The sequence below is a fragment of the Plecotus auritus genome (assembly GCF_963455305.1).
Source record: "Plecotus auritus genome assembly, chromosome: 11".
Classification (NCBI taxonomy): domain Eukaryota; kingdom Metazoa; phylum Chordata; class Mammalia; order Chiroptera; family Vespertilionidae; genus Plecotus; species Plecotus auritus.
In genome coordinates, this window is record NC_137777.1 from 7,666,124 (window position 1) to 7,693,469 (window position 27,346).

At 37.7% G+C, this 27,346-nt stretch overlaps 1 protein-coding gene across 8 annotated transcripts in view; it reads right to left on the reverse strand.

Annotated features, from left to right (window-relative positions):
- Positions 1 to 27,346, reverse strand: part of SNTG1 (syntrophin gamma 1) — a 121,275-nt gene that overhangs the window by 47,343 nt on the left and 46,586 nt on the right. For 3 of the 8 annotated variants that reach the window (XM_080647249.1, XM_080647251.1, XM_080647250.1), the window contains 6 exons: positions 12,628 to 12,681; positions 8,623 to 8,757; positions 4,306 to 4,362; positions 3,768 to 3,825; positions 2,917 to 2,960; positions 2,784 to 2,825 (listed from right to left, as the gene is read on the reverse strand). In XM_080647249.1, coding sequence (XP_080503375.1) covers positions 2,784 to 2,825; positions 2,917 to 2,960; positions 3,768 to 3,825; positions 4,306 to 4,362; positions 8,623 to 8,757; positions 12,628 to 12,654 — 363 coding nt within the window. In that variant the 5' untranslated portion in view covers positions 12,655 to 12,681. The remainder of the gene's footprint in view (positions 1 to 2,783; positions 2,826 to 2,916; positions 2,961 to 3,767; positions 3,826 to 4,305; positions 4,363 to 8,622; positions 8,758 to 12,627; positions 12,682 to 27,346) is intronic. The other 5 variants (XM_080647252.1, XM_080647247.1, XM_080647254.1 and 2 more) reach the window with 3 other exon arrangements.

Genomic DNA, 27,346 nt, shown 5'->3' on the forward strand with positions numbered 1-27,346 from the left:
TTCGGGAGCTTCTCTTCCTTAGCCGTCTTCTAGAAAGAAGAATGGCTTGTATGGTGTGAGTGAAGCCCAGGATTGACTTATACCACCAGACAGAAGCATATAGATACAAGCACTGTGATCATCTAACTCTAAGCATTTGTGCAAAGAATTTCAACAACAATTCTACTGAACACCCAGGACAGACAACATGGGATCCCCCTCCCACAAAAGTTAAACCTTAAACTTCAATACAAAAGTAACAGCTATACTATTTCTGGTTTGGCTCAATGGGTAGAGCATCAGCCTGCAGACTAAGGGGTCCCAGGTTCGATTCCGGTCAAGGGCACATGCCCAGGTTGTGGGCTCGATCCCCAGTGTGGGGCATATAGGAGGCAGTCGATCAATTATTCTCTCTCATCATTGATGTTTCCATCTCTCTCTCCCTCTCCCTGAAATCAATAAAAAATATATTAAAAAAATAAATTAAATTTTAAAAAAAAGAGTGAAGCTGATCATCATGGACATGGACAACAGTATGGTGGGGGTGGGGGTAGAGGTGGAAGAGGGCATAGAAGGGATAAATGGGGATGGAAAAAATAAGATTAAAAATTAAAATAAAAAGAGTGAAGCTGATCAGAGCTAAATGCAGAATTTCTAACAATGTGACTGAATGGTGTAGATTAATAAAAGTTACATGCACAAACAATATATAGTCATGCCTACAAAATTTGTTTCTGAATTTGAAACGTTATGTGAATTACTTGACTTGGACTAAGGAACGTGGTATATCAGCATGCTATTTTAAGACCATCTACATCCTCTGAGATGCTTGTGCTTTTTCTGCCCATGTAAATCCATTCTTAAACATTTAATTAACATCTTAGTTCCACGGAGGTGTAGTAAGTCTATTTGTTCAGGTAATTAATAGTGATGATACAAGTAATTGATTGAAATTAAATAAGAATGTTAGTACCTATATTTCAAAGCTGATAAGGTTAAGCAGCTTAAAGATAAAAGTTTATTGTGAAGGACCACATGTAATTTCTTGTTTTTTTTAAATATATATTTTTTATTTCAGAGAGGAAGGGAGAGGGAGAGAGAGAATCATCGTGGGCTGCCTCCTGCACGCCCCCTACTGGGGATCGAGCCTGCACCTCGGCCATGTGCCCTTGACTGGAATCAAACCCGGGACCCTTCAGTCCTCAGGCTGACGCTCTATCCACTCAGCCAAACCAGCTAGGGCACCACACACAATTTGCAATGCAATTCTAACTTCCTTTTCTTTGAAAGAAAATGAACGCCCTTAAGAAGTGGCATTACTAGTGTGTTCTAGACTTTCATGCCCCGTTAGTCTGCTTAATCAAAGGCCCATCACTATTTATCTTAAGCATGCTGCCTGCTTCTGAGGAGAAAAGTGCAAAAACTATTCCATCTAACAGCATGTGGTTGGAAAAGAGAATGCACATCTTTTTGCTCCCTGTATAATGAGCTTAAAAATCACTTTGTACTTTTGGGGGGAAAGACTAAAGTTAAAATATCTTTGCTTACATGGCAATCTTCAACATTAACATGAGCCTGCATGCAGAGTGCTCTTTGCTACGCTGTTCTCTCACTTGCCTAAAACACTACTTTCCTCTCTGCATACTTGCAGGAAGCTTGAGACTTGACGGATTTATATTTTACATAAGATTCACCACAGAGTGGCAATAGGGGTGGCCCAAGTAAGATTTTTAAGAAGACAAAGACAAGTGATGCATACTGATTAATTATCCTAAGTGCTCATAATCAAGGACCCTCCCTAATAAATATTACTATTTGTAGAACTGCGGCTTTTCACAGACACTCCAGGTTGCCCCTTTGAGGTTTGAAATAAGTAAATATATCAGAGGGTTTTCTAAATCCCTTTTAGCAGAGGAGCAATGTATTACACAGCCAAATAAATTAGAGCTGTAGGAAGCAAAGGGCTTACAATGTTTTATATTTTGTTGGACCCTTGAGTATAAACAATTAACCATAATTTCTCCTCTATTCCTTCCCACATGAAGTGACACAGAAATTCAGCAAACGCTCTGTAAGTGTTATTTAATCAACCATGGCAAGCATTTTCCAAAGCCCCTGACGTTTTCCTATTCCTTTCAGCATAATTGCACTTGAGCTGATTGTTTAAAATCCCAATTCCTGGTCCAACCTAAACTGACTGGATTAGACTATCTGAGGCCAAAGTTTCAGATCGGCAGGTCTACCAAAGTCCAACAAAATACCACAATAAAAACTGAAGACCAATCTGCCTAGTGTTAAACCTGTTCACCTTGAAAGTAAGCTCTGTTAAATTCTGTTTCTCTCTCCCCGCCCCCTCCAATAGTCTTTATATGATCATCCGATTGACCTGCTACTGTGTGAGATTTTACAGGCATAAATTTCATTGCTTTTAAATATTTGCAAACATTTTGAGATGTATTTCATATAGAAATATACTTAGTGGACATAAATTAGTAAGCATTAATTAAAAAAAAACCACAGGAAAAACATAGCAAATGACCCTCCTTAAGTATATCTGTGAGTTACATTTCATCCTCGGCTGTACTCCCTGATTTATTTCAAATATGAAAAAAACACACACACACACACAAAAACAAACCCAAACACCAATTAAGAGATCAAGAGATCCTTTGTAAATCTGATAGCACATTGGTCCAATGTCATAGCCTTCAAATCAATGAAATGAATAGTTTTTGGCAATGTACTAAACCTTCATTTACACATGGGGGAAATCGTGATTGAAAGAAAAATGAAAGAAAACTCACCACTTCTTCATGTCTGCACTTTCTCACATTAATTCCATTTATCTGCAATGAAGGAGAAGTAGAATTTCATATGGTATATCATGATTGCCTTCACGTTTTGGTTGCCATAAAACAATCCCGGCAAAAGGCATACCTGTAGGATCGCATCCCCGATGAACAGTAGCCCTGAAAGTTCTGCTGTGAATGCAAAGGGACAGCTGATTGTGCATGAACTACTTTCTTCACACAGATAAGATTTTTTTAAGTCAAACTAATAAAAGAAAAAAATACATGCTTACTGTGGATATTATCTTAAAAGATGCACAATGGAAATACAAAAGTAATCTCGTGATTCAGCCCAAATACTGAAACACAAGCTGAGATATTTCTCTTTAGTTCTACTATTTCAGATCGTACAGTTGTTAAAAAAGAATAGTCACTCTTCTGGATGGATGACTAAATTTTACCATGCACTGACAATTTTAAGGTAGCCATGAAAAACTTTAGATCTAGACATTCAGTCCATCAGCCCTTGAATCAGCTCCAACTTTCTTTTTAAACATTTGACTATTGTATACATTTCCGTCACTTTACACCTTCGGTGTTTTTCCTAGATAACAGTTTATGTGGAGAGATAACTGAGTTAACTTGCATCTGAGAACTGTAAATAATAAATGTCTAAAATTGCTTATACTTCATGTGACTTATTATTTCACTTATTTGTATGTTTGTTTAATGAAAGAATAAAAATGCGATGCACCCCCCAATTCATATGCAGTTATAGCCTCTATTTTCTTTCCTTCTCACTCTCCCTTGAGAGAAGCCCTTCCCTGGGATAATAAAGGGCATAGACTCAGGAATCAGACTCAGTCACTTACTGCCTGGTCTTGGGGAAGCTGGAGCTGTTCAATGACATACTAATTTAAGATTCTTAAATGCCATCTTATTCTTCAAAAACAATAGCTTACAAAGGAATGGCTACTTATTATTCTCTTAACACTTTACCTCTTTGCTCCTTGGAGATTTTTGAAATGACAACTGGAATGTTATGTTCCGCTCCCCCCTGTAAATATAAATTCATATATTGTGCTTTTTAATTGGAAAAGATAAAAATGCAGTGTTTAATTAGAAACTGGACAGGCTCCGAATAGAATTCAACCAATACTTAACTTAAGATCTTATTAGCATAGAACCTGCTCTTGTTCCATTCACCGATAGGTCAGTATTTCCTACTCTGGTTGATTAAAGTATGATATGCACACTAAAACACCATATTTGGTAATTTAGATGAAATCAGATACAAAAGTTTATTAGTTATGTTCAGTGCCAAGTGAGATAAAAGTTTCAAATACTTTTGCAAAATTTCTTAATCAAAAGGTGACCAAGGTTCTATGAGAACCTACTTAACTTACATTTCAATCCAAATATTGAGGAGTTTGCTATAGCCATATCTGTCTAATTATTAATCAGATTAAATTAAAATACACAAAAATACAGCATTATAGTACAACCTTGGTAAGGCTGGACTGGAAAGACAGGTTACCTTTATGCTTAATCCAAATCCTCCTACAGTTTGTCTTCTAATGGTCACCGTTCTTTCCTGAAAGAAAGGATGTTAAAAACGGTTAGCTTTTAGAAAACTACATTTACACTGCATATTCCTCCTCTAGGTTTTATTTTATGCACACACACACACACACACACACACACAGTGTCTGCATAGAGACTCCCAAATCTTGCAATAAATGGAGTGTTTTGTAATTTTAAAATCAAACATTAATAATTTATTTGTCAAGATAAAAGGGCTGCAGTGTTATTAAATGGCTAAATGTTTAAAAATTAATTCTTTCCGATGATTTTTTGGACATATTTTGGGATCAACTTTTAAATCTCTTCTCAGTTTCACATTACGCATTCTTGTTGTCTAAGGAATGACCATGTTTTGGTTACATCAAAGTAACTCATTGTCAATGGTAAATATCTTTGTCAGCTAAGTTCTTATCTTTATCACTATAAGTCATATTGTTATGAAGATTTGAGAGCAGAGCTGGGAGGCTGCCATGTCCCAGCACATAAATGATTCATGTATATATCTGGAATTGCAAGTGCAAATAAACCAGGTTCAAAAGGATTTTTTAAAAATAAATATATTTTTATTGATTTCAGAGAGGAAGGGAGACAGAAAGACAGATGGAAACATCAATGAGAGAGAATCATTGATTGGCTGCCTCCTGCATGCCCCACACTGGGGATCAAGCCAACAACCTGGGTATGTGCCCTGAATGGGAATCAAACTGTGACCTCCTGGTTCATAGGTTGATGCTCAACCATTGAGCCATGCCAGCTGGGCAACCTATAATCTTTAAGATAATCTAAGGCTCCTTTTACTTATGTCATATTAAGAATACTTGAATGTAAATAAAGCACTAATAATTAAACTCTTTTGTATTTAAAAACATTTACTCAAATCATTTGAGATGAGATGATTCATTTTCTAATTTTATACAGAAAGACTATTTTTCCAGCTCAAATTGCTCATCCGGAGTAAGCATTCAAAGTTGTACACAAAATGAATTGTAGAAAGGAACAAATATCCAGATTTGTAGTTCATTCATTATTTTAGGAAACAATTGTGACCTCAGATGAAGGTTGTGAAACTAAGACAAAAATATATAAATAGCACATAATCAGAAAATGAGAAAAAGGGAACAATCTTCATTGTTCACTGCTAGGAATCACCATGGTAATGCAAACTCATTTAATGCCGTCAAATGAATTATGAAAATCAGGTATTCCATCTTTTTCACTCATGAGAACCAATATTCAGAGACGGTAATGAACTCACTTCCGATCACAAAGCTAGCAAATGGTGAGGCTGAGATTACAAGTCAAGTCTGTCTAATTTAAAAACCAATAGACTTTCTACCGTTAAAAAAAAAAAAAAAAAAACAACACACACAAAACAAACCTTGGGTCTGACACTCTTAAGTCAAATATACTGAAATCCCTTTCCAGGGCAGCACAATAAAACTTAACAAAATAATGAACAAAACAAAACAAACAAACAAAAAATCATGTCAGGGAAATAACAAAGAAGAAAAAACTCTAAGTTGTCAGAAATAATGTTGAAGTGGTAAGAAGGTAAGAAGGACCAGGAGGTAAGAAGGCTCACATGACCTCTGGCCCTGATGGCATCCTCTGGGAGCCCACAACTAGCAGGACAGGAGCAAGGTGAGAAGTGGCCCCGTCGTAGAGTGGAAGGATGAAAAAGGATTCCAACCACCAACAGAGTAATAGTGGAAGACTTGCCCATTTTGAACTTGGCTCGAAATATAAGAATTAAAAACCAGTTCTTCTGAGAATTTGTAAATGAATTGGTCCACAGGTGGGTTTGAAATGAATTTTGTTCTACCTAGTAGCCTCAAAAGCCCAACTGAGCGTTAAGTTTAAAGGATATCTGCTAGCATCCATAGACACTTGTCTAAGGATGCAAATAGTCTTTGTAACACATTATAGAGTCAAACTCCAAAAAATTCCCCCACAGAATCAAATAACATGAGCTCACAGTGAAAAGTCACAAAAGGAAATAGAGCACAATGAGTCAGCAAACAAACAAACAAACAAGGGACAAATAACACACCAAGATCTACAAAGATGGCAGATACTAGAATTCCAGATCCAGTCCTAGAGATAGGATTAACATGATTACTAGAACGAGAGATGTCACATGAATGACAGTAATATAAAATATTATATTAAATATTATATAAAATATTATGAAGCAAATGAATGGGACAGAATGGAACTTTTAGAAGCAAACAATATAATTACCAGAGTCAGAATTTTAATACATAGTTCAAACAAAAGACTAAATTTAATCAAAGAGAGTTTAGTGGACTGAAAGGAAGACTGAAGGAGTTACTTTAGCACTCCACAGAGAGACAAACAGGTATAAAATATGAGAAAAAGTAGAGGAGGAAGAATCAAAGGAGCTGTTTTAAAATACATGTTAAAAAACTACTAAAGGGAAGAACAGAGGGAACGGGAAATAAGCAACATTTAAAAAGTTAATAACTGATTACTCTTTTGAATGGAAGAAATGCAGAAATCCTCATATTTAAGAAGTCGTATGCCTCTCAAGCAAAGCAAATAGCAAACATCTTTAGATGGATGTATCAGAATGAACCTGCAGGTCACCACAGGCAGAGACTGAAATCTCCAAAGGAATCCAACAGAAGGGACAGATTTCCTATAAAGAAAAAATAATTCGCTAGAAGGCAGACTTTCCAAGACTCCACATTAAACCTGGAGCTGGGTTGAGCAAATGGGATTTAAATTTTCCAATATTTGTATCATTTCCCATCTGTAAGAATGAAGTAGGACTTTTATCTAACACCATATGTCTGAGTGTTCTAGCAAGTTCTATCTAATGCTAATTTAGCCTCAGAAAGAGCCATAAATTATCAATCACAATCATTGCTCTTCTAATACTGAAATACCACTGTGGAAGATATCCTTAGGTGCAATTAGTTTCATTTAAGAAAAACCATTTTATTATAAAACAGGACAAGTTTTAGAACTTATCCTTTGTTGTGCAATAACATTAAAGACATCACCTTCACTTTATTGCCATACGTGATCTGAGAAGAAAATTACAGTAACAGTTGGCTTCCGGGATTCCCCAGACACTGTAGCTCTTTAGCTTGAAGACTTAATTTTCAGCTTATTAATAGACTTACCTTGGAGTGTCTTGTTGGTGGTGAATAATGCTGAACTTTCCACCTCACTCTTCACTAACATCCAATGGGAGTTATACCAGGTCCTAAATCAATGGGCCCTCACTAACTAAAGCTAATGGCCTTTTTGCAGACTCCTGACCATTCTTTTGTCACAGACTATTTAAATCATCCTGAACCACGGGTCTTGCTGTCAAGTTAGATTACATTGCTCCCATGGGATTAGCCTCTCTTTTAGTTAAGGAAAAACTAGTGCTGTATCTCTTCTTCCTTTTCTTCCTTCCTCCTACTTCCCTTCCTCTCTCCCTTCTTTCATTCCCTCCTTCTCTTTCTTTCTTTTTTTTTTTTAACTAAAGAAATATGACTTATATAAATCTGGCATAAATGTATTACACAGGATCTATATCAGTAACATTTTGTAATTTGTGAAATTCAATATTTCAACACTGAAATATTGTTATCGCTTTTAAATTTGGCAGTTGGAATAACGAATATACACAGACCTAATCTCTCTTTTGAAAAAAGTTCGGGGGAGAACTTGGATAGAATTGAAGAGAAATATCCCATAATAATCTCAGCAAATGCAAAAAAATCACTTGATGAACTTTGACACTCATTTATAAGAAGCACTTTCTGCAAAGTCTGAATGGGATGGAATTTCCTTAATCTGAGCATCTAATGACCACGTCTCTTCTCACTAGCATTATATTTCACATTAAACATACTCTCGGAGTTTGAGAGCAAATCACGGATCATGACTTGCTTCATTTCTACTCAATACCACTTTGGTAATACAGCAAATCAGGAAATGGAAATAAACAACATAACAATTGGAAAGGAAGCAGTGAAATGGCTTTATGTTAGATGTCATGATAATGTCCACAGAGAGCCCTCACAGATTTAACAATGAGACGCCACGTGAAGACAGCACCTAAATGTGTGGCCGTGAAGCTAGCATGGGTACTTATACAAGGACCCCGCTCCCTTCATAATGTAAACAAAAACTTCACACAGGATGATTGACTAGGCGCTACAATAAAAGAAAAACAGACTGATAATTTTCTGTGGGTACATATGTTCATGAACAAAAACAAAAATCTTCCACGGAAGGAAGAGCTACTTACACCAGAATAGAAAGGCTCACCAGACACACATATCACATCCTGCTCTTGGATCATCAGAATGTCTTTGGCCAGGTGCAGCCGGACTTTGAAAGGCTCCTGATTGCCATCCTGCAGCAAACAAATCCCTGTCTTTGTCTTCAGACAAAAACAGAGAACATATTATGCTTAGCTTATAAATTACGCTATATGATGTATTTCCTGTAAAACATGATGAATAACATGTCAGAGCTACAGAAAATGCACTCTGGTGAGTCTGAGAAAAGGATAACCATTTCACCACGTCAAGTCCCCAGACCCCCTGTAACGGAGACGATGTCAGAAAATCCACATGAACATTTGGAGAGTAAAGAGTGTAGTTTTTATACTATGTTAGAAAATTAATGAACATTTTGTTTAATACTTATCTAATTATAGAATTTCTGTAACAGCTTTACTGAGTTACAATTTACATTCTATAGAATTTAACCCTTAAATTATATAATTCAATGTGGGAACTTTTGTGTATTAAGAGTTATATAGCTACCACTAGAATCAATTTTAGGACATTTTCTCCAAAAAGAAACCTATTACCACCATTTTCCCAGCCCCTTCCTCAGGCCTAGGCAACCATGTTAATCTACTTTCTATCTCTATCATGGAATTTTAAATCTGAAAACAAACTCCCTAAAAATCTCTAACCTTCGCTATTTCATCATTTCTAGTCACCAGCACACACACACACACACACACACACACACACACACCACTACTTTGTACAGATAAGGGAACAAGGATAAAGAGGTTGGGAAGATATAAACCAAAAAAAACCCTATATGCATATATGCATAACCCACTGACAGATAATAGTGTGGTGAAGGCCTGGGTGGGGAGTGAAGAGGGTTAACGGGGGTGGGGAGGAATGGGACATCTGTAATACTTCCAGCAATAAAGATAAATTTAAAAAGTAAAGAGGCAATGCGAACTGCCTAAATTAATACAATTAATCAAAAACAGAGCCTGGTTTGAGACCCAAGATTCTTGATTCGCAATCCACTGTTTTGCTTCACACTGATTTGGGAATTTGAAACAGCCGGTGATGATTTCCAAACTTGTACCACGTAGCTTTAAACCAGCAGCCTAGTAATCATTGAGGAAGTCCAGGAGTCTTGTCACCTCCTGAAGCAGGTCAGTGTTATACTATGCACCCCGATAAATAAGCAGATTCTCCCTAGCACGTGCCCTTAGCCTTCCCATTGGTTAGAGATACAAAATGAAACATTTTTTGAGACATCATATAGTCTCCGGCTGTTATTCTGCACCAAATCCATAGGAAGAGTGAGTACTTTGGCAATTGCATTTTAATTTAATAGTTATTGAATTACTGTCCATTTAGAGAAGGGGATAAGCTCATAGAAATGCATATATGTTCTTAGTATATAATGAACACACAATTCCATGCAAATAATACCAGGCTTTCTCTTGAAATATAAATTTAATGTGAATTGCTAGAGGTGTGTTTCTTTAAAATAATGTTTCATAATGTTGATAAGAATATCTACACTAATAAAAAAGTAAGATGCAAATTGACCGTACCTTTGCGACACCCACCAGCCAATCAGGAGTGAGTATGCAAATTAACCCAACAAAGATGGTGGGTTAATTTGCATATGCAGGCACTGCCCCAGCTGCTCTGGGCCTCTGGGTAGCATGGGAAGGTGGAAAGGCAGCTCTGGGCTGGAACGAAAAGGTGGCTCTGGCCGGAACGAAGGAGGTGCCGGCAGCCAGGGGAAGGAAGGCCCATTCTTGCAGGAATGTTCATGCATCGGGCCTCTAGTGCTTTGATAAAGCAGCCTCCCAAGATGATTCTCTCTGTAAACTGCTTTACACCATGCACTAATGCATATCATTACGCCCTCTATCCCATATGATATGATATTACCCTGTAACCAATTCGTAAGGGTTATCATCTACTTCAGAGAAAATGAAGCTTCTGCAGGAGCAGGACCATGTCCTTTCCTCCTCGGTGAGACGAGTACACAGCGGGAACTCACTCAGCTGTGCCCATTAATCTATCCTAACGCATCATTCCAATGGATATGTCTGGAGGATGGCAACATTTCAAGGAAAGCAAATTACATGTTTCTTCCTATAAAACATAATTTTCTGTGTTTTTTCACATAGAAAAGTCTCTCATCCTTATAATGTGATCTCAACCAGAAGCCAACATCCAGACGCTGAGGTTGCAGGGGGAATGGAAGGGTATAAATAATATCAAAGGCATGTGAACATAGCTGAGCACATCTGTTGATTTAAAAATAAAAAAACACAGAACATGATTATATTTAATACACAAGTTTGATACAACCAGAGTAAAATAATAACAAAAAACAAGGTATTTCATTTGCAATGCATGAGCAGTGGTTAATATCTCATTAGTCATAAACAAGCTCTTACAAGCCAGTAACAGAGACACTCTCATGCAAGGAAACTGGAAAAAATAAAATGAAATAACACACGTGATGATTAAGCGCTAAGCATATCCGATGACTTCGCTGAGCCGTGGCGAAGGGTAATTCCTCTGCAGTATCACAGTGAGCAGAATAAAGACACTGGCACCTAATGTTCTTCAGTTTTGAACAGTGTTATACAGTTTGAACTCTCACGTATTGATTTTTCAATGCATGGTACAATCAGGCCTTTCCCTCCCCCCACCCTCACCCCCAAAGGTAATGGAAGAAATAGCGTTCACAAATAGTGCTCTCTCTCAAGTTGAGGAGGAGGGGGGCCTTTTCTGAGAGGCCTTCCATACATTATTTTTACACATCAAAGAGGCATAAAAGATCACCTACGAAAGTTCAGGGACTAAAACAGTAAAAAGAAGCTTTTCTCATCACATCCCCGACGTAGGCAGTTTCATTCGCTCCACATTCAAATAATGTGCAAAATGTCCCCTAATTATTAGCTGCCTGGAAAGCAAAATCCAGTCTTTGAGCTTATGCTTCGGTCCTGAGAGAATGAGGCAGCTTTTGTTATAATAATATATGTTACAAGCATTCAGTGCATTGAGAGGTTTGTAAACCAATAACTATAAGGTAAGACACATAAGCATGAAAAAACATAAAAGCACTTCATTTTCCGAAAGACTTTGGTTCTGGGCTATGAATAAACTGGGACATTTGTTTAGAAGGTATTTTTGCAAGAATGTTGACACATGACATTTCATTCAAAGAAAAAAAATCTTCATAAATGTTAATAACTGGAGCTTTTGCTGGCTCGTTTTTCACTCGATCATAGGTAACCTAGTTATGGTTGTTTTTGTCTTGCGTTATTTGAACACAATAAAAATACTTAAACCTTCTGGGCAAATGTGTGAAATATTTTAACCTATGAATGTTAGCATTTTACCCCAAGAATGAGAAGACAATGCTTTGAATGCCCTTTGTTTAGTAAAAAAGACAGTATTTCCTCCGAAATTAGAATAGCTACAGTCCCAGGAGGCCCAAGTCCATGTTCTTTCGACTGCACACTTGCGTGCCCTTTACTATCCTTGGAAGAGCAATGTCATATCACTAACTCAGACTGAGGTGTGATGACAGTTCTCTAGAGAATCTGAATTGCTATGTATTAATAATTAAATTATATGGAAATACTTATAGAATACCGAAGTTATAAAATCCTAGAATTTTAGTGCTGAAAGGGACCTTCGATGTCTTCTAAGTTATAACCGTTTATGTGAAAGAATTACTTCCAACCCTGCCACTACTGAAATCCCGCAGCGCGTCGTTTCTGGAGCAGGGCGACATCACAGGCCAAGTAGGTGGCCGTCTCCTTCTTAAAGGAAGAGTGAACCTGCGCCTTCCCCAGGCACCCTGTGGCTTCCCAGTCTTCAGAAACAGAGCCTACTCGGGAAGTAAAACAAACCCATCACTCATCCCTCCACCAAAAACAAGGTCCCCCTTCTATAAAAGGAAGGCCCATGGTATCCCGTTTTGAGAAACTGGAAAAGCACAAAGCCATTTAACCTACCTCCTCACAGGCAGTCCTGAAATCCATGTGCTGTGGCACCGCAAAGGACTCTGTCTGAAAAGAGAGAAATGGTTTGCCATTGAGCACAGCATCCGGTGTAAGAGAAGAGGCCGTTACTGACGTGTAAGAAGATGGAGCAGATGCTGTGGGCAGATGATGTTCACAGTCCCCTGTGTGGACCAAGAGCTCCCAGGATGTGATGAAGGGAGAAGGCAGCGTGGAAAACGTCCGAGTGCCTGCTTTAAGGGAGTATCAGCCCACTGCCCTGGCTCAGCGTGGTGGAGCATGTCTATGTCCTTGCCTCACTCCCCTCAGCATTCAGACATGATCTACATGGGAGAAACCTCTTCTCTCCAGTGGTAGCTCATTCCCAACCTTCACTTTGGAACCTCAGTGAGCCACTGGGACGGAAACTTCAAAAGGAGTAATTAAAAGTTGACTTTCATGTGGTTATCTCTTGGAAAAGGTTGACTAATCTTTCTCTTCTTAATTAAAAAGTGACATGCATGAATAATCCTCCCTGGAACTTAACATTTTAATCACAAACTGTATGATGTAAGGAAACAAGCTATTTATCAGAATGAATAATATTAAGATAATTGATGTATGAAATATGTAACACGTATTTATTGTATGGTCACTATAGTATCTAAATGGTGGACATGCACTTAAATGTATAAAAATGACATTTAAAGTTTGTGTTTAAGTGCCATTAGAGAGTTTTAATGATATGATAACTTAATAAAAGTGAGTTATCGCAGAAAATAGACATTCTAACACATGAAAATGCAGAGCCAAAATAAAATGTCGTACGGAAATAAGATTTCAAAGTAAAACATATGGTGAATTACAAGAGAATACTTTATACTCCTGAAAATTCCTCCTCTAGTATTTACAACAGTACACTATTTTGTCCTTCTTTATAATTTTCTATTGCATGATATTAATGAATAAGTATTTGTGGGTGAAACAGAGTAAGACATTCACTTATACTGTCACTGGATTATTACTATTGCCTCTGAAAGAAAAGAGATTGACCACCTACAACAGTACCTAAATTGAATTACTGCTTCCATTCTTATAATTTCATGGCCAGATATATCTTTTTAAAAGCATTTATACATTTATTTCTTCAAGCGTTTCTAAAGTCTATGATTTTATAAAGTCCAAAGGCAAGAAACTTTTGACGAGCCCCAGAATAAAGCATTTAGAGTTCAGATTCTTTCTAAACACACCCACCTGGGAGAAAACACACATTTTTCAAAATTCAGCCCTAATGGGTTTGGCTCGGTGGATAGAGCATCAGCCTATGGACTGAAGGGTCCCAGGTTCGATTCCGGTCAAGGGCATGTACCTTGGTTGCGGGCACATCCCCAGTGGGGGGTGTGCAGGAGGCAGCTGATGGATGTTTCTTACTGATGTTTCTAACTCTATCCCTCTCCCTTCCTCTCTGTAAAAAATCAATAAAATATATTTTTAAAAATTCAAACTGGCTCTATTATATGAGAAGAGTACCACTTAATGGATAACAGCAATAAGTCTCTAGATCCAACTGAATAGATCCATAAGAATATCCATGTTTACAATGTAGTGGTTTGGAGGTATGACTACATGATGTCATAATGCATTATAAAAGAAGTATGTCGGACAAAGGTGGCGAAGTACATTACATTTCTCCTCAAATCCTTCAGAGGTGATAGTTTTAAGAAACCAAGAGCCCAGAAAAAGTTATATGTAATATTCGGGACAATCTAAGATAAACTACAACACAAAAATTAAAGGGTTCTTATAAAACTAAAAAGATATCTTATAGGTCAAGAATTCATTACGTTTTTTCTTTCAGTAATAAAAAATGTCTGGGATATGAATATGCATTTTGTATCTTTGGATATTACTTATGTTTGTAATGTAAATGTATGCATAGTCATACTTAGTCATTGCTTGAAATTATATATGTATATACATGCATTTACACATAGGAAAATATCTCTGACATGTATTTATGCAAATATATAGTGGTATAACTTTTTGGATAGTAATTTAATCTAATAACTTTTTTTAAATATTTTTTTATTGATTTCAGAGAGGAAGGAAGAGGGAGAGAGATATAGAAACATCAATCATGAGAGAGAATCATTGATCGGCTGCCTTTTGTACACCCTCTACTGGGGATCAAGCACACAACCCTGGTATGTGCCCTTGACCAGAATTGAACTTGGGACCCTTCAGTCCACAGGCCGATGCTCTATTCATCGAGACAAACTGGCTAGGGCTAATCTAGTAACTTCTGATGAAAATCATTAAAAGGAATTTTTTTTTTGGATTAAAGAGTTTGTTTGCCAACAAATATTCAATTCTGCATTGTAATGATTAAATTGTAAATAAATTATCAACATAGAGTAAAGGGGAGTAGTCATGCATTTGTTAACTGGTTGTGATTTTCCCAAGCATTTTCACATTGTGCTATTGCATTCTCAAAGTAAACATAAACAACAGGTATCTTTAATATTTGTATAAAGCTGAGAGCAAAATTATCTGAAGACAAAACAGATGAGGTGCCAAACGTTTTTTCAAAGTGTTCATTTTCAATTATAATTTATTGTAATTTTACTTGAAACATTTGAGAGCATTGCTTTACATTCCTGTTTATTCCCATATTAAATTTGGATACCAACTGTTTTTCTGAGATGCATGAACAATCTTCTATAGTATGAAAACGTATGGAATTCCCTATCTTTTCATACTATAGATATTTTTTCCACGCAGATATGTAATGGATTTTTTAAATCTTTTTTTGGTGTTTTGATTTTGTTTGTTTGTTTTGTCTAGCAATTTATATTTTTTTCAATCAATATTTTAATTATATCTGACCTAGATATTAAATTCAAATTACAAATTTGGTAATAATTTACATGTTTATAAATAATTTTCTAATTATTTGTTGGAAGAAACTAAGCATGACACCTTTAAATATACATTTTTTTTTTTAGAGCAAAGGTGGAGATTTATTGAAGAACAAGTACAGACTCCCACATAGGGAGGAGGAAGATACCCACAGAATGGACTCCCAAGTAGGGAGGGGGAAAGGGTCCCCAATATACATATTTTTAAATTTTTTTTTGGGGGGGGTTACTGATCCCTTGTAAACAATGAGAGGCAAATGTGAATATATGTCATTCATTTTAAGCAAAACTATAGTAGTAGCAACAGAAATAGGACTCTTATGCATACAATCCAATTTATATTAAAATATCTATAATTCTAAATATTTTATAAATGGCTTCTTAATTATTAACAATGGCTAAGATAATTGTAAGATAATAATAATTAGTCCATGTCCTGGCTCTTGAAAGAATCTGAGGTTTTACAAACGAACAACTTATTTGCAAGCTAAATTTAGCCTGACCGAGTGTTGAGGTTCTGACAGAACATGAGATTTCTGGTCAGAGATTAAGAATTTACTCACAGCCCTAACTGGTTTGGCTCAGTGGATAGAGCGTCGGCCTGCGGACTCAAGGGTCCCAGGTTCGATTCCAGTCAAGGGCATGTACCTTGGTTGCGGGCACATCCCCAGTAAGGAGTGTGCAGGAGGCAGCTGATCGATGTTTCTCTCATTGATGTTTCTAACTCTCTATCCCTCTCCCTTCCTCTCTGTAAAAAATCAATAAAATATATTTAAAAAAAAAGAATTTACTCACAGCACAGCAAGTAGCATAAGCCTGGGCACATCGTGTCAGTTTTCCCTGTCCCCATGTCCCACGGAGGTGACACAGATAGGTCCGGATGGGTGAGAACAAATAGAGTGGGTTGCATTATAGTAAAGGAACCTTGGGCTCAGGGAATCCAAATATTTAGGTGATAAACATCCTTGCCTTCTGCTCTGCAGAAAGGCATTCTCTCTTATGCTGGACATTAAGCATGCTTGCCCTTTGCTGTGGAGGGCGGTGATATATTTTTCTTCTTATGGCTATTTGGTATCCAAGTATCCTTGAAGAGGTATATGAGATAAAGCATAGGACGTGCACTTGGGATTCAATAAAAAGCAAAATGCCATACTCTTTTAAACGTGTTGGAGGCAAAATTATAACCTAGCAAAGCTTTCCAGGAAACCACACAGCAACCACACTAAAACTGGTAAGTGCCTTTCTTCAAGAGGAAAAAACAAAGGTGGTGGCGGGGGGAAGAAAACCCATGATCTGCCAGATGTTGATAGAAAACTGGACTATCAAGCAGATGCTGAGCAACCCAGGTGTCTGGGAGATTCATACGTAATATACAAAACCACATGTAAAACTGTGTAGTAAATATTTTGGAAACGGCGATGAGTTGTATAGTGTATGTAAAGCCTGCCAAGTCTGAGCCTAATTTAGTTTGATCAGAGGGAAAACTGAAATATCTATAGTAGCGATGATCTAGCTGTGTGGGTGTGCGTATAGTATATTCTGCATGTATAGTAACACTGGCTAATAACAGTTGTTGATTATGACATTCATTAAAAATTATAACTGAGTCATTCACTAATGTATCCTACTAACTCTTCTACACAAAGGCTTACATTTCTTTAAAAAAATCTTTTTTATTTTGTTTTTGTGGTTGTTTATTTCAGTTTTTTTAAATCCTTATGTTAAAAGTATTACATATGTCCCCCTTCCCCCCCCCCCGATTGACCCCTTTAGCCCACCCTGCCACCACCCCAGGCCTTCACCACGCTGTTGTCTGTGTCCATGGGTTATGCATATATGCACACAAGTTCTTTGGTTGATCTCTTCCCACTCACCCAAACACCCCCGCTTTCCCTCTGAGATTCAACTGTCTGTTGTTATTAACCATAAACATTCAATGAATTAATTGGGTATCAATGTAGTCAGAAAAAATCCGTGATACAATCATATGAAAAGAGAGAAGAAAGGCCACACATTGGAAAAGTAGAAGAGGATGAAAGACTATAGGTTTAAATGTAAAATAAGGATTGAAAGAAGCCTGCAGAATGGAGAAAAGGAACTAGAAAAATACCTTGAACTATTTTTAAATGCTTAATTTGAATGCTTTCTACCTTAACGTTATTTTCTCATCATGCTGATAGATATTTTAAGAAAGAGGTTAGGACAAGGAGAGTTGAGCTACCCCTGCAGTTTTTTTTTTCCACACGTTTAGTTTAGCACAGATTTCTTTTCATTTGCAAGACAGTGGCATATTTTATTTAAGAGATTCACTTTGAGAGTGGAAAACATTACCGCTATCATTGATGCAAGACTAGCTCGAAGCAAGCTTTCTTGAAAAAGATGATCACATTGGGAGCAATAAGAAAAACAGACATAAAAACTGGAGAAAAGCCAGGGTTATATGGCATTATAATATGCAAGGCAAAGTAAATTTAGGACCACTTAAATGCCACTGTTTACAGTGTGCTGACCCAGAAAGCAAACTGCGCAGAGCACTGAAACGTTCAGCTCCAGGCCAGATGTCCACTGTGTGCTGGTGACTCAGCCAAGTGCAGAGCCGGCCTGTGAACTAAAGACTATGAGGCGTGTAACTGTCGGAAATCTAAAGACCCTGTTGAGGGGGGAGTGCTTTTATGGACTTAAGGCAGTGAACTCAGATGAAGACTGAGGAAAGACCAGAACAAAAGGCGTGATGAATCTGAGTAATTTGGACGTTCGTATGCAAGGGAAGAACTAGCTGACAGCTTCGGTTATGAAAGCAAAGGCAAAAGGATAAACATAGGACGTTCTGTAATGGGAAGGCAAAAATTATTACTTTGACCGACTCTGCACTGCATTGTGGGGATGGGTCTGTGGATAATCGGCAATGAGGAGGTCAGGAGGCCACTTTTGAGGTCACAGAATACTAATATTGCTCTTAAAATATTGAGAGACAAAGAGATCTCCAACTATGTACAGATTTGCAGATACAATAATAAGAAATAAAAATGTCAGGCTGGAAAATGTTCTATTGTCACACCTGATGGTTTGAACTTGAATGATTAATCAAGGTTTAAAAAACACTGCCATATCTTATAGAAGGTGGTCATTTTCCTTAGTACAATATGTTTATGTATTGAATTTGAAATCTGTGAAAACTAACAAAGCGTTAAACTCAATGCTGATAAGAACGAATTATCTTTTTTATACTTACAGTAAAGCCATTTGCTAATTTATAGTGATTTACATTATTCAAATAATCATTATAAGGAAATTTCTTTAAGAATTAAGTTATGATAGTTGAACATAGCATTATTTTGCTCAAGGTTTTCTAGGGTCTATATCATGGGAAGCCTATTATCAGGAATCTTGAAATGCAAATGGGGGTCCTGGATTAATTGTCTCTGGAATTATCCATCCCTAAACTTATTAGAATCTCTCTTTTAGTTCATCAAATGAAAACATGGAACTCTTTCTCTCATGCTGTCTTAGGATGTTTCCTGGAGATACATGAAGATAAGGGTCCTGACCTTTGCTTTATCCTCTAGTAGTCAATTAAACACACACACACACACACACACACACACACACACACACCTTACTCTAATGAACACTACAGATACAAGAGTGTGAGAATTCTTCCAAACAAACTGAAAATGACCTGAAGCACAAGTTATATAGCAATTCAATGTTTCTTTAACTGTCATCCCAATAAAATTCAAAGGGCTTTTGAAAATAGTTCTTGGGTCCCCTAGGCGGCTTGCTCCCCACTAATCAGCATAGTATCCCCAGCTCCTGCAACATGGTAGGCACACAATACATATTTTAAAGAGATATCACATTATGCTAAGATGCTACAAAAGGCTTTTATGAATAAAATGGGGTAGGATTCTAAAAGAGTAAGGAAGTACTAAAACACCATAAAAGAGAAAACAAAAACAACTTCTAATTATAAAACACTCAATGTGGACACAATCAAATATCAGTCATCTGGGTTATTGAAAGGAAATTGTGATCACTGTACAGTTGGCTTTGGAGTTCATCATATATTTTTTTTTCTTATTAACCCTATTTCATCATTTTTAAGAACTACAAGATAAAATTCTTATATAGTCTTTAAAATCACATCACTCAGCAGTTATTAATGTACTGGAAATAATCATAGGTGACAAGAGAAAATCATTCTAGAAATACAGATAAGTATGAATGGACTGACAAGGACAATCAAGCAATGATGGCGTTAAGTAATGATGGCGTTTCAGTATCAAGGCTGGTCAATTTCCTTTTAAGTCCAGTCTTATTGCACAGAGAATAATGTTGATATCATATAAAATATATCCATCTCGGTAATAAAATAATAGTGATAATTCCCCAATGCCAGGAACATTTATATTGATTTTGCAATGTCATTTTGAACTTACTTTAGAACAGGAATGTGTCCGATGCTTTAAAAATTCATATTGCTTCAAAGTCATAACAAAGCATGTCTCAGAAACAATACGTACACTTAGTCGGCCATTGTGATTCCATTTAACTTAGCACTTATTGATTTACTTCTGCATGCCTGGATAGCAACCGATGCAGGAATGCAGAGAGGTAGAGGACTAAAGCCCTGCCCTCTGAGGGTTCTGGTGAAGGACACCAAAGAGAAACAAAATCGCTCAGCCTTGTGGGCTGTGATGGAACAGGGCCCTGAGCCCTGGTTGCTGAGGGGAGGGAGAGACTTGCTAGTGGCAGAGTATGGTTGATAAAGGCAATGGGTATGAGAGAATCCCAATGAGAAGCTAAAGCCAAATCCTGAAGGAAGAGTAGCATCTTGGCAGACTAGGAAAGGAAGGCTGCCTAGAGAGAGAGGGGTGTGCATGTGCCAAGGCCCAGGGTGTGGGTCTTGGATGCTACACGAGCAGGAAGCTCATGCAGCGACGATTCACTCACACTGGAAAATTCCACTGGATACAGAACTCTAGTTTGGTATTTTCATTATCCTCGATAGTTAAGTATAGGGCATCTCAAAAAATGTATACACACTTAGAATAATTATAAAGGCAATGTTTATTAAAATACATTTCATTTTCAAACTTGAGCTGTCAGCTGTTAAATTGTGTGTATATATATTTTTGGACACTATATTGACTCCACTGTCTTCTTGCATGCATATTTTTCTGAAGAAAAGTCTGGTGTCATTCTTATTCTTGGTGTTTTGGGTTTTGTTTTTCCCTATGGTTTCTTTCAAAAAATTCTCTTCATCTTTGGTTTTATACAGTTTGCATGTGTTGGGTTTAGGGATAGATTTTTTTTCTTAGTATTGATTCTGTTTGGTGGTCTTTGAACTTCCTGGATCTGTAGTTTCAGTCTGTCATTAATTTTGGAAAATACTCAGCCATTATTACTTTAATATTTCAGCTGTTCCTTTCTATGTTTCTTCTTCTTCTGATATTCCTGTTATTTTTGTTGTATATCTTGAAATTGTCTCAGAGTTCTGGGATACTCTGTTCTATTTTTTTAATTGAATTTTCAATTTGAGATTTTCTAATGACATATCATCAAGATTATTGGTTTTTTCTTTAGCTCTTTTTGGTCTCTTATAAACCCATCAAAGGCATTATTCAGGTCTCTCATAGTGTTGTTGTTTTTTATCTCTAGCTTATACTTTTGATTTTCTACCGTAATTTCCATCTTTCTGATTATAGTACTCATCTGATATTGCATGATGTCCACTCTTTTCCATTATATTCCTCAGCATATTATAGCAATTTTAAACTCACATTCTAATAATTCCAAAATCTCTGTATATCTGATTTGCATTATTTTGCTTGTTCAGACTTGTCAAACATAATTTGTTTTGTTTTTGTCTTAGTATGCCTTGTAAATATTTGTTCAAAGCTGGACATGATATAGGTAAAAAGAAACTTTGGTGTGATTTTTTTATGTTTATCTGATGTTTACTGATTGCTATAGCTATAGATGTCCAAGGTATGAATTTCCTCTACTTTCGTTATTTTTATTTTCTGTTATTTTGGGGTTTTCCTACAGATTTTTTTCTTAAATACAGTCTGTTTCTGGACATTCTTTCAGCTTGAATCCACTGTTATTTTACTGGAACCCTGTTGATATGGTGATAAATTTTGGAGGAAGTGGAAACATTCCATAATCCTCTGATTAAGTTGCAGTCTTTTAGTGATCTTGTACCACTGAGCTGTGACCTTCACAAGTACTTCTCAGCTTTTCTTCTCTTCCTGCACTTAGATGAGATAGGAAAGCATGAGGGGTCTGGAGGTTTGTATCCACCTTTTCCTATGTTTGTTAGTCTCCAAGTAGTTTTTCTTGAGGGAAGACTTTTGTTAATTAGAAAAAAAAATGTTCTTGGAGTATTTCAAAATAGTTACTTTTCCCCTTGCACTGCAGGAAGTAAATGAGCATTTTTCTCTGTTCATTACTCTGAGAAACTGGTGGGGTTCCTGGAGATAAAACTCATGATTGCTCAGTGGCCTTCTGAAGGCTGAACACCTAGGAGTAGTAAACTCTCAAACTAGTCTACAATGGACTTCCAATAATTTGTCAATTATAATTTCAATTTTCCTACCATTTTCTGCTTCAGTTTGGGGGGATGGAAGTTTTCTCTGTGACTACAGTTTCCTAAGGAATAAGAAACATTGACTTACGGTTTCCTTGGCTTTTCCTTACTGTGAGAAAGGTTGTGGTGACCTCTAAACTCTACACATCAGAACAGAAACCAGAAGTATGAATTCTCACATTTCTGATCTGATGAAGCTGAAGAATAAAAAAAGGTCTAGTAAAAAGAGTTAATGTTCCCAAAGCAACATTTATAATGTCTGGTGCATAATAAATACAAGAAGTTAACCCAGTTATTTTCTTTAGTTATGCTGCTATGGTAAGAGACATTCAATAGGGAAGAGTATAAACTCAGTCTCTGCTTGGGTTTCAAGTGCATTTCTACCACTCCTTGGGTCATCACTATGCGGTTATTTAACTGTCCCATGCCTTAATTTCCTATTGCAGGATATGTGTACCTGGCAAATGATAAAGTCTATCCTATCTAATAAAAGGGTAATATGCAAATTAAGCATCACTCCGTCACAAAGATGGAAGCGCCCATAGCCACAAGATGGAGGTGCCCAGTCCTCTCAGCCCCGCCAGAATCCCCCAGTCCCAGGGGGGGTGGCTGCTTAGAGTGGCCAGCTTGAGCGTTCCACCCCAGCCGCAGAGGGCCTCTAGGCAGCGGGCACAAAGCAGCCGGGGGGGGGGGGGGGGGAGGAGAAAGCATGCGTCATCACCCCGGTGACAATGCAAGCATTCCACGCCCGGCCGCAGATGGGCCTCTGGGCTGTGGAGAACCTCTGGGCAGCGGGCGCGGAGTGGCCAGGCCCCGTAGAGAGCTACTGGCGCACGGATTTGTGTGCAGGGCTACTAGTATAAACATAAACTCTTATTATTAAAATGCACGAATTTAATAAATGTCTTTGATATTTATTAGGACAATCATTTATACATCATCCCTTTACTTCAACAAACAAACATAATGTAGGTTTGCCATGTGCATGGAACTCTGCCGAGGCTGGGGGTGCACAGACATCCTCTCTGCCCGAGAAAACTCATCCATGCTGAGGAGGCAGACTATGACTCGGGTTTGTGTGATATGTGGTACATAACCAAATTACTGTATGAAGACAAGAAGAAAAATAACCAATTGGTTCAGATAATCCAGGAGAACCTCACAAAGCCTCCACCAATGCCCAAAAATGAGTGGCATTGACAAATGAGCGACATCTCTTCAAACATATGAATGAAGATAGAACATGAATACACAGAACCACTGGGGACAGGACAGCAAGTTGAGAAGAAACCCCTGGATAAATCTCAGAGTAGAGGGAAACAGTATTGTTCCCCAAAGTAATGGCACATAGTAATGTGTGCTCATCCCACACAAAAACAGCAGAAACTGTCTTTAAAATAAAAGAATAAACTGAAGGACTAGAGGGTGATATCAGCTAGGAATTGAGGCTATGCAATTCTGAATGATAAATGAGAGAAGCAAAAAGTTTGTGGGAAATGTACACACAAAACAAACACTAAAATAGTGTAAAATATGTGTCAGATACATTAGATAAACTTGAGAAATATTCATTCACTTAATTTCAATAGCAACTCTGTGAGATAGGCACTTTTATCATCCCCACTTTGTCGATCATGAAGCACAGGCACAGAGAGGTTAAGTTATTATGTCTAAGGTCCCACAGTTATGAAGCGGGGAGGTCAGGATCTGAAGCCAGCAGTCTGACTCTAGAGCTTAACCTGTTTCATGCCTTAAAATATTCCTGGAAGTGTGCAACATTAACCATCATTTAAGATATATCTCAGTGAGATAGCTAAATTAGGCACAGACTCACGAGGAAAGTGAGTTCAGCCATTCTGTAAGTTATGGATTAGGAAAATAGTTGGAAGACTTCCAAAAGCTTTAAAATGTTAAGTTTTTACAAAGTTAGCAGTGTCTTTTCAAAAATAGTTTTTCTTTATTTAACTTTCCTTTTTTTTATCGTTGTTGTTCTTATCATTGTTCATTTCTGTAATCTTCAGAGGTTTGTTACCAACACTTTAGTTTATCTTAGGGGCAATATTTTTATATCTGAGACAACTTCAAGCTGTCAGTTGCCATCAAATAAAACAGATCTTACGTTTTTGTGTTAGGCTACACATTGATATACATTTACAACCTGAGCGCATAGAAGAAATGGACCTGTTAAAATGATCACATTGGTTCTGAGAAAAAAAGTAATTGTACTTCAGAGGAAAACAGCTGCTCCAGCTGTGCTATTCTGTATCTGAGCTCTTTCCTGATAGCACTGTCATCATTCAGCAATAAATGCCTCAAATGCCCTGACATCAAAGGAGCAACTGCACATTTGGTGCAGTTAGAGGATTGCAGATGGCAAGATTTCATTCTTTATAGGTGAATAACACACACACATATATACATATATATGTATATATATATTGATAGATATAGATATATAAATATCGATGATATATCACCTCTTCTTCATTCATTCACACATCAATGGACACTTAGATTTCTTCCATATCTTGGCCCATTGTAAAAAATGCTGCAATAAACATGAATGCGTATGTCTTTTCAAATTAAATACCCAGAAGTGTAATTGATGAGTCCTTCTTAGTTTCTTGTTATAGGCTTTGTTTTAAAGTCTATTTTGTCTCACAGAATTAGACGCCAACTTTTTTTGTTTGTTTCTTTGTTCCATTTGCATGAAATATAGTTTCCCTTCCCTTTGATCTGAAGTGGGTCTCTTGAAGGCAGCGTATGTACGGGTCTTGTTTTCTTATCTGTTCAGCCACTCTATGTCTTTTGTTTGTGGCATTTAATCCATTTACATTTAAAGTATTTATTGATAGGTATGTAGTTTTTGCCATTTTATTATTCATGTTGTTGATATTTTCTTTCTTTTTGTTTTTTCACCTTGTTAAAGAAGTCCATTTAACATTTCTTTTCTTTTTTTAAAAAATATATTTTATTGATTTTTTACAGAGAGGAAGGGAGCGGGATAGAGAGTTAGAAACATCGATGAGAGAGAAACATCGATCAGCTGCCTCTTGCACACCCCCTACTGGGGATGTGCCCGCAACCAAGGTACATGCCCTTGACCGGAATCGAACCTGGGACCCTTCAGTCCGCAGGCCGACGCTCTATCCACTGAGCCAAACCGGTCAGGGCCCATTTAACATTTCTTGAATGTTGATTTGGTGGTGACAAACTACCTTAGCTTTTTCTTATCTGGGAAGTTCTTTATCTGCCCTTCAATTCTAAATGATAGCTTTGCTGAGTTGTGTAATTTTGGTTGCAGGTCCATGCTTGTCATCACTAAGAAAATATTGTGCCAATCCCTCTGGCCTGTAAAATTCAGCTGACAGCCTTATGGAAGTTCCCTTGTAGGTAACTAACTGCTTTTCTCTTGCTGCTTTTAGGATTCTCTCTTTGCCTTTAACTTTGACATTTAAATTATGATGTGTCTTGATGTGAGGCTCTTTTGAGTTAATCGGGTTTGGAACTCTGTGCTTCCTGAACTTTTATGTCTACTTCCTTCACCAGGGTTGGGAATTTTTTTGGCATTATTTCTTCAAATAGCGTTTCAATTCCTTGCTCTTTCTCTCCTCCTTCTGAGACCCCTGTGATGTGAATGTTGGTATGCTTGAAGTCCCAGAGGTTCTTGAAATTATATTCATTTTTCGATTATTTTTTTCCTTTTTGCTGTTCTAATTGGAGGTTTCCTGCTACTTTGTCTTCCAAAATGCTGATTTGTTCCTCTACTTCATCTATTCTTTAATGTAGTTTTCATTTTAGTGATTCTCTTCTTTATTTCTGACTGGTTCTTTTTTATGTTTTTTATCTCCATTTTTATGTTTCCTATCTCTTTATTGTAATTCTCACTGAGACCAACAATTCTTCCCCTAAGTTAATTGACCATCCTTACAACCAGTGTTTTGAAATCTGCATCTGGTAGAATGCTTGTCTCCATTTCATTTAGTCTTTTTCTGATGTATTATTCTGTTCTTTTATTTGAGATATGTTTCGCTGTCTCTTCATTTTGACAACCTCCCTGTATGTTTCAATGTATCAGATAGAGCTCCTGCATCTCTGGGGCTTGGTAGAGTTGCCTAAGCTAGTAGATGTCCTGTAGGGCCCAGTAGCACAGCCTCTTTGTTCACCAGAGCTGGACACTCCAGGTATAGCCTCCAATGTGGACCGTGTATACCCTGCTGTTGTAGTTGAGCTTTGAGTTCTGTTGGCATGTCAATGGGAAGGAATGACCCTCATGCTGATTGGCTAGAAGGACTGGCCATGACTACAACAGAGAAGCTGCTGTGTAGGGTCTGATTCTACTGAACAAGATTCACTGAAGCATGGCTCTTGGGCCTGCTGAATATGCTCTTTGGGTGTGTTATATGTGGAACTGATGAGGGGTAGTATCTAGTAGAGTCTGAAGCTGGCCACCGGGTATGTTGATTCTTGAGCCTTTTGAGAGGGTCTCTAGGTGGACCAAGATCAGCCACTGCTTAGGCCCATCCCTGTATGAGCTACAAAGTGATCTACAGATAGTTGCCACTTGTGCTGGGACTGAGACTGGCTGCCACTGGTCTTAGGGCTTGGGGCTACTTAGAAAAATGTATCAAGCATACTGAGACACACCCTCCCTACGTGGGGCTTGTGAAACTTTGGGAGATTTCAGCCAAACCAAGATGTGATGTTTGTATGGAAAAACCACTGGAAGCATCATAGGTTGGGCTCACAAATTGGGTGAGGCAAGGTGAACAGTGCTGGTTAAGTCGATGGAGATTCAGATATGGTGCCTGCCTACTCCTGCAGGCTGGGGGTGGGGCGAGAACTCAACCAAGGAACAATTACTTCTGCCTGCAATTCTGTCTAGGAGAAAGTTACCTCCCCGCTGCCCTCACCCTGAAGTCATACAATTCAGTTCCTCTTCTGTATATACCTGTGTGCGTTTTGAGCTGCTGCCCCAGAGCAAGGCTAGTCTATCAGCAAGTAAGTCTGTGTGTGGTCCCTTTAAGAGGAACTGCCTGGGTCTCCAGCAGCCCTCTGTCTCACTCAGCCATAATCCCCAATGGTTTTCACAGCCAAAAGTTATGCTGACTTCTCTTTCCAGCATTGAAACCCTGAGGTAGGGAGCATGGTGTGGGGCTAACGCCCTTGTCTCCTCAGGGGGACCTCTGCAGCCAAGATATCCCTCAGGATTTTTAACTGCCAC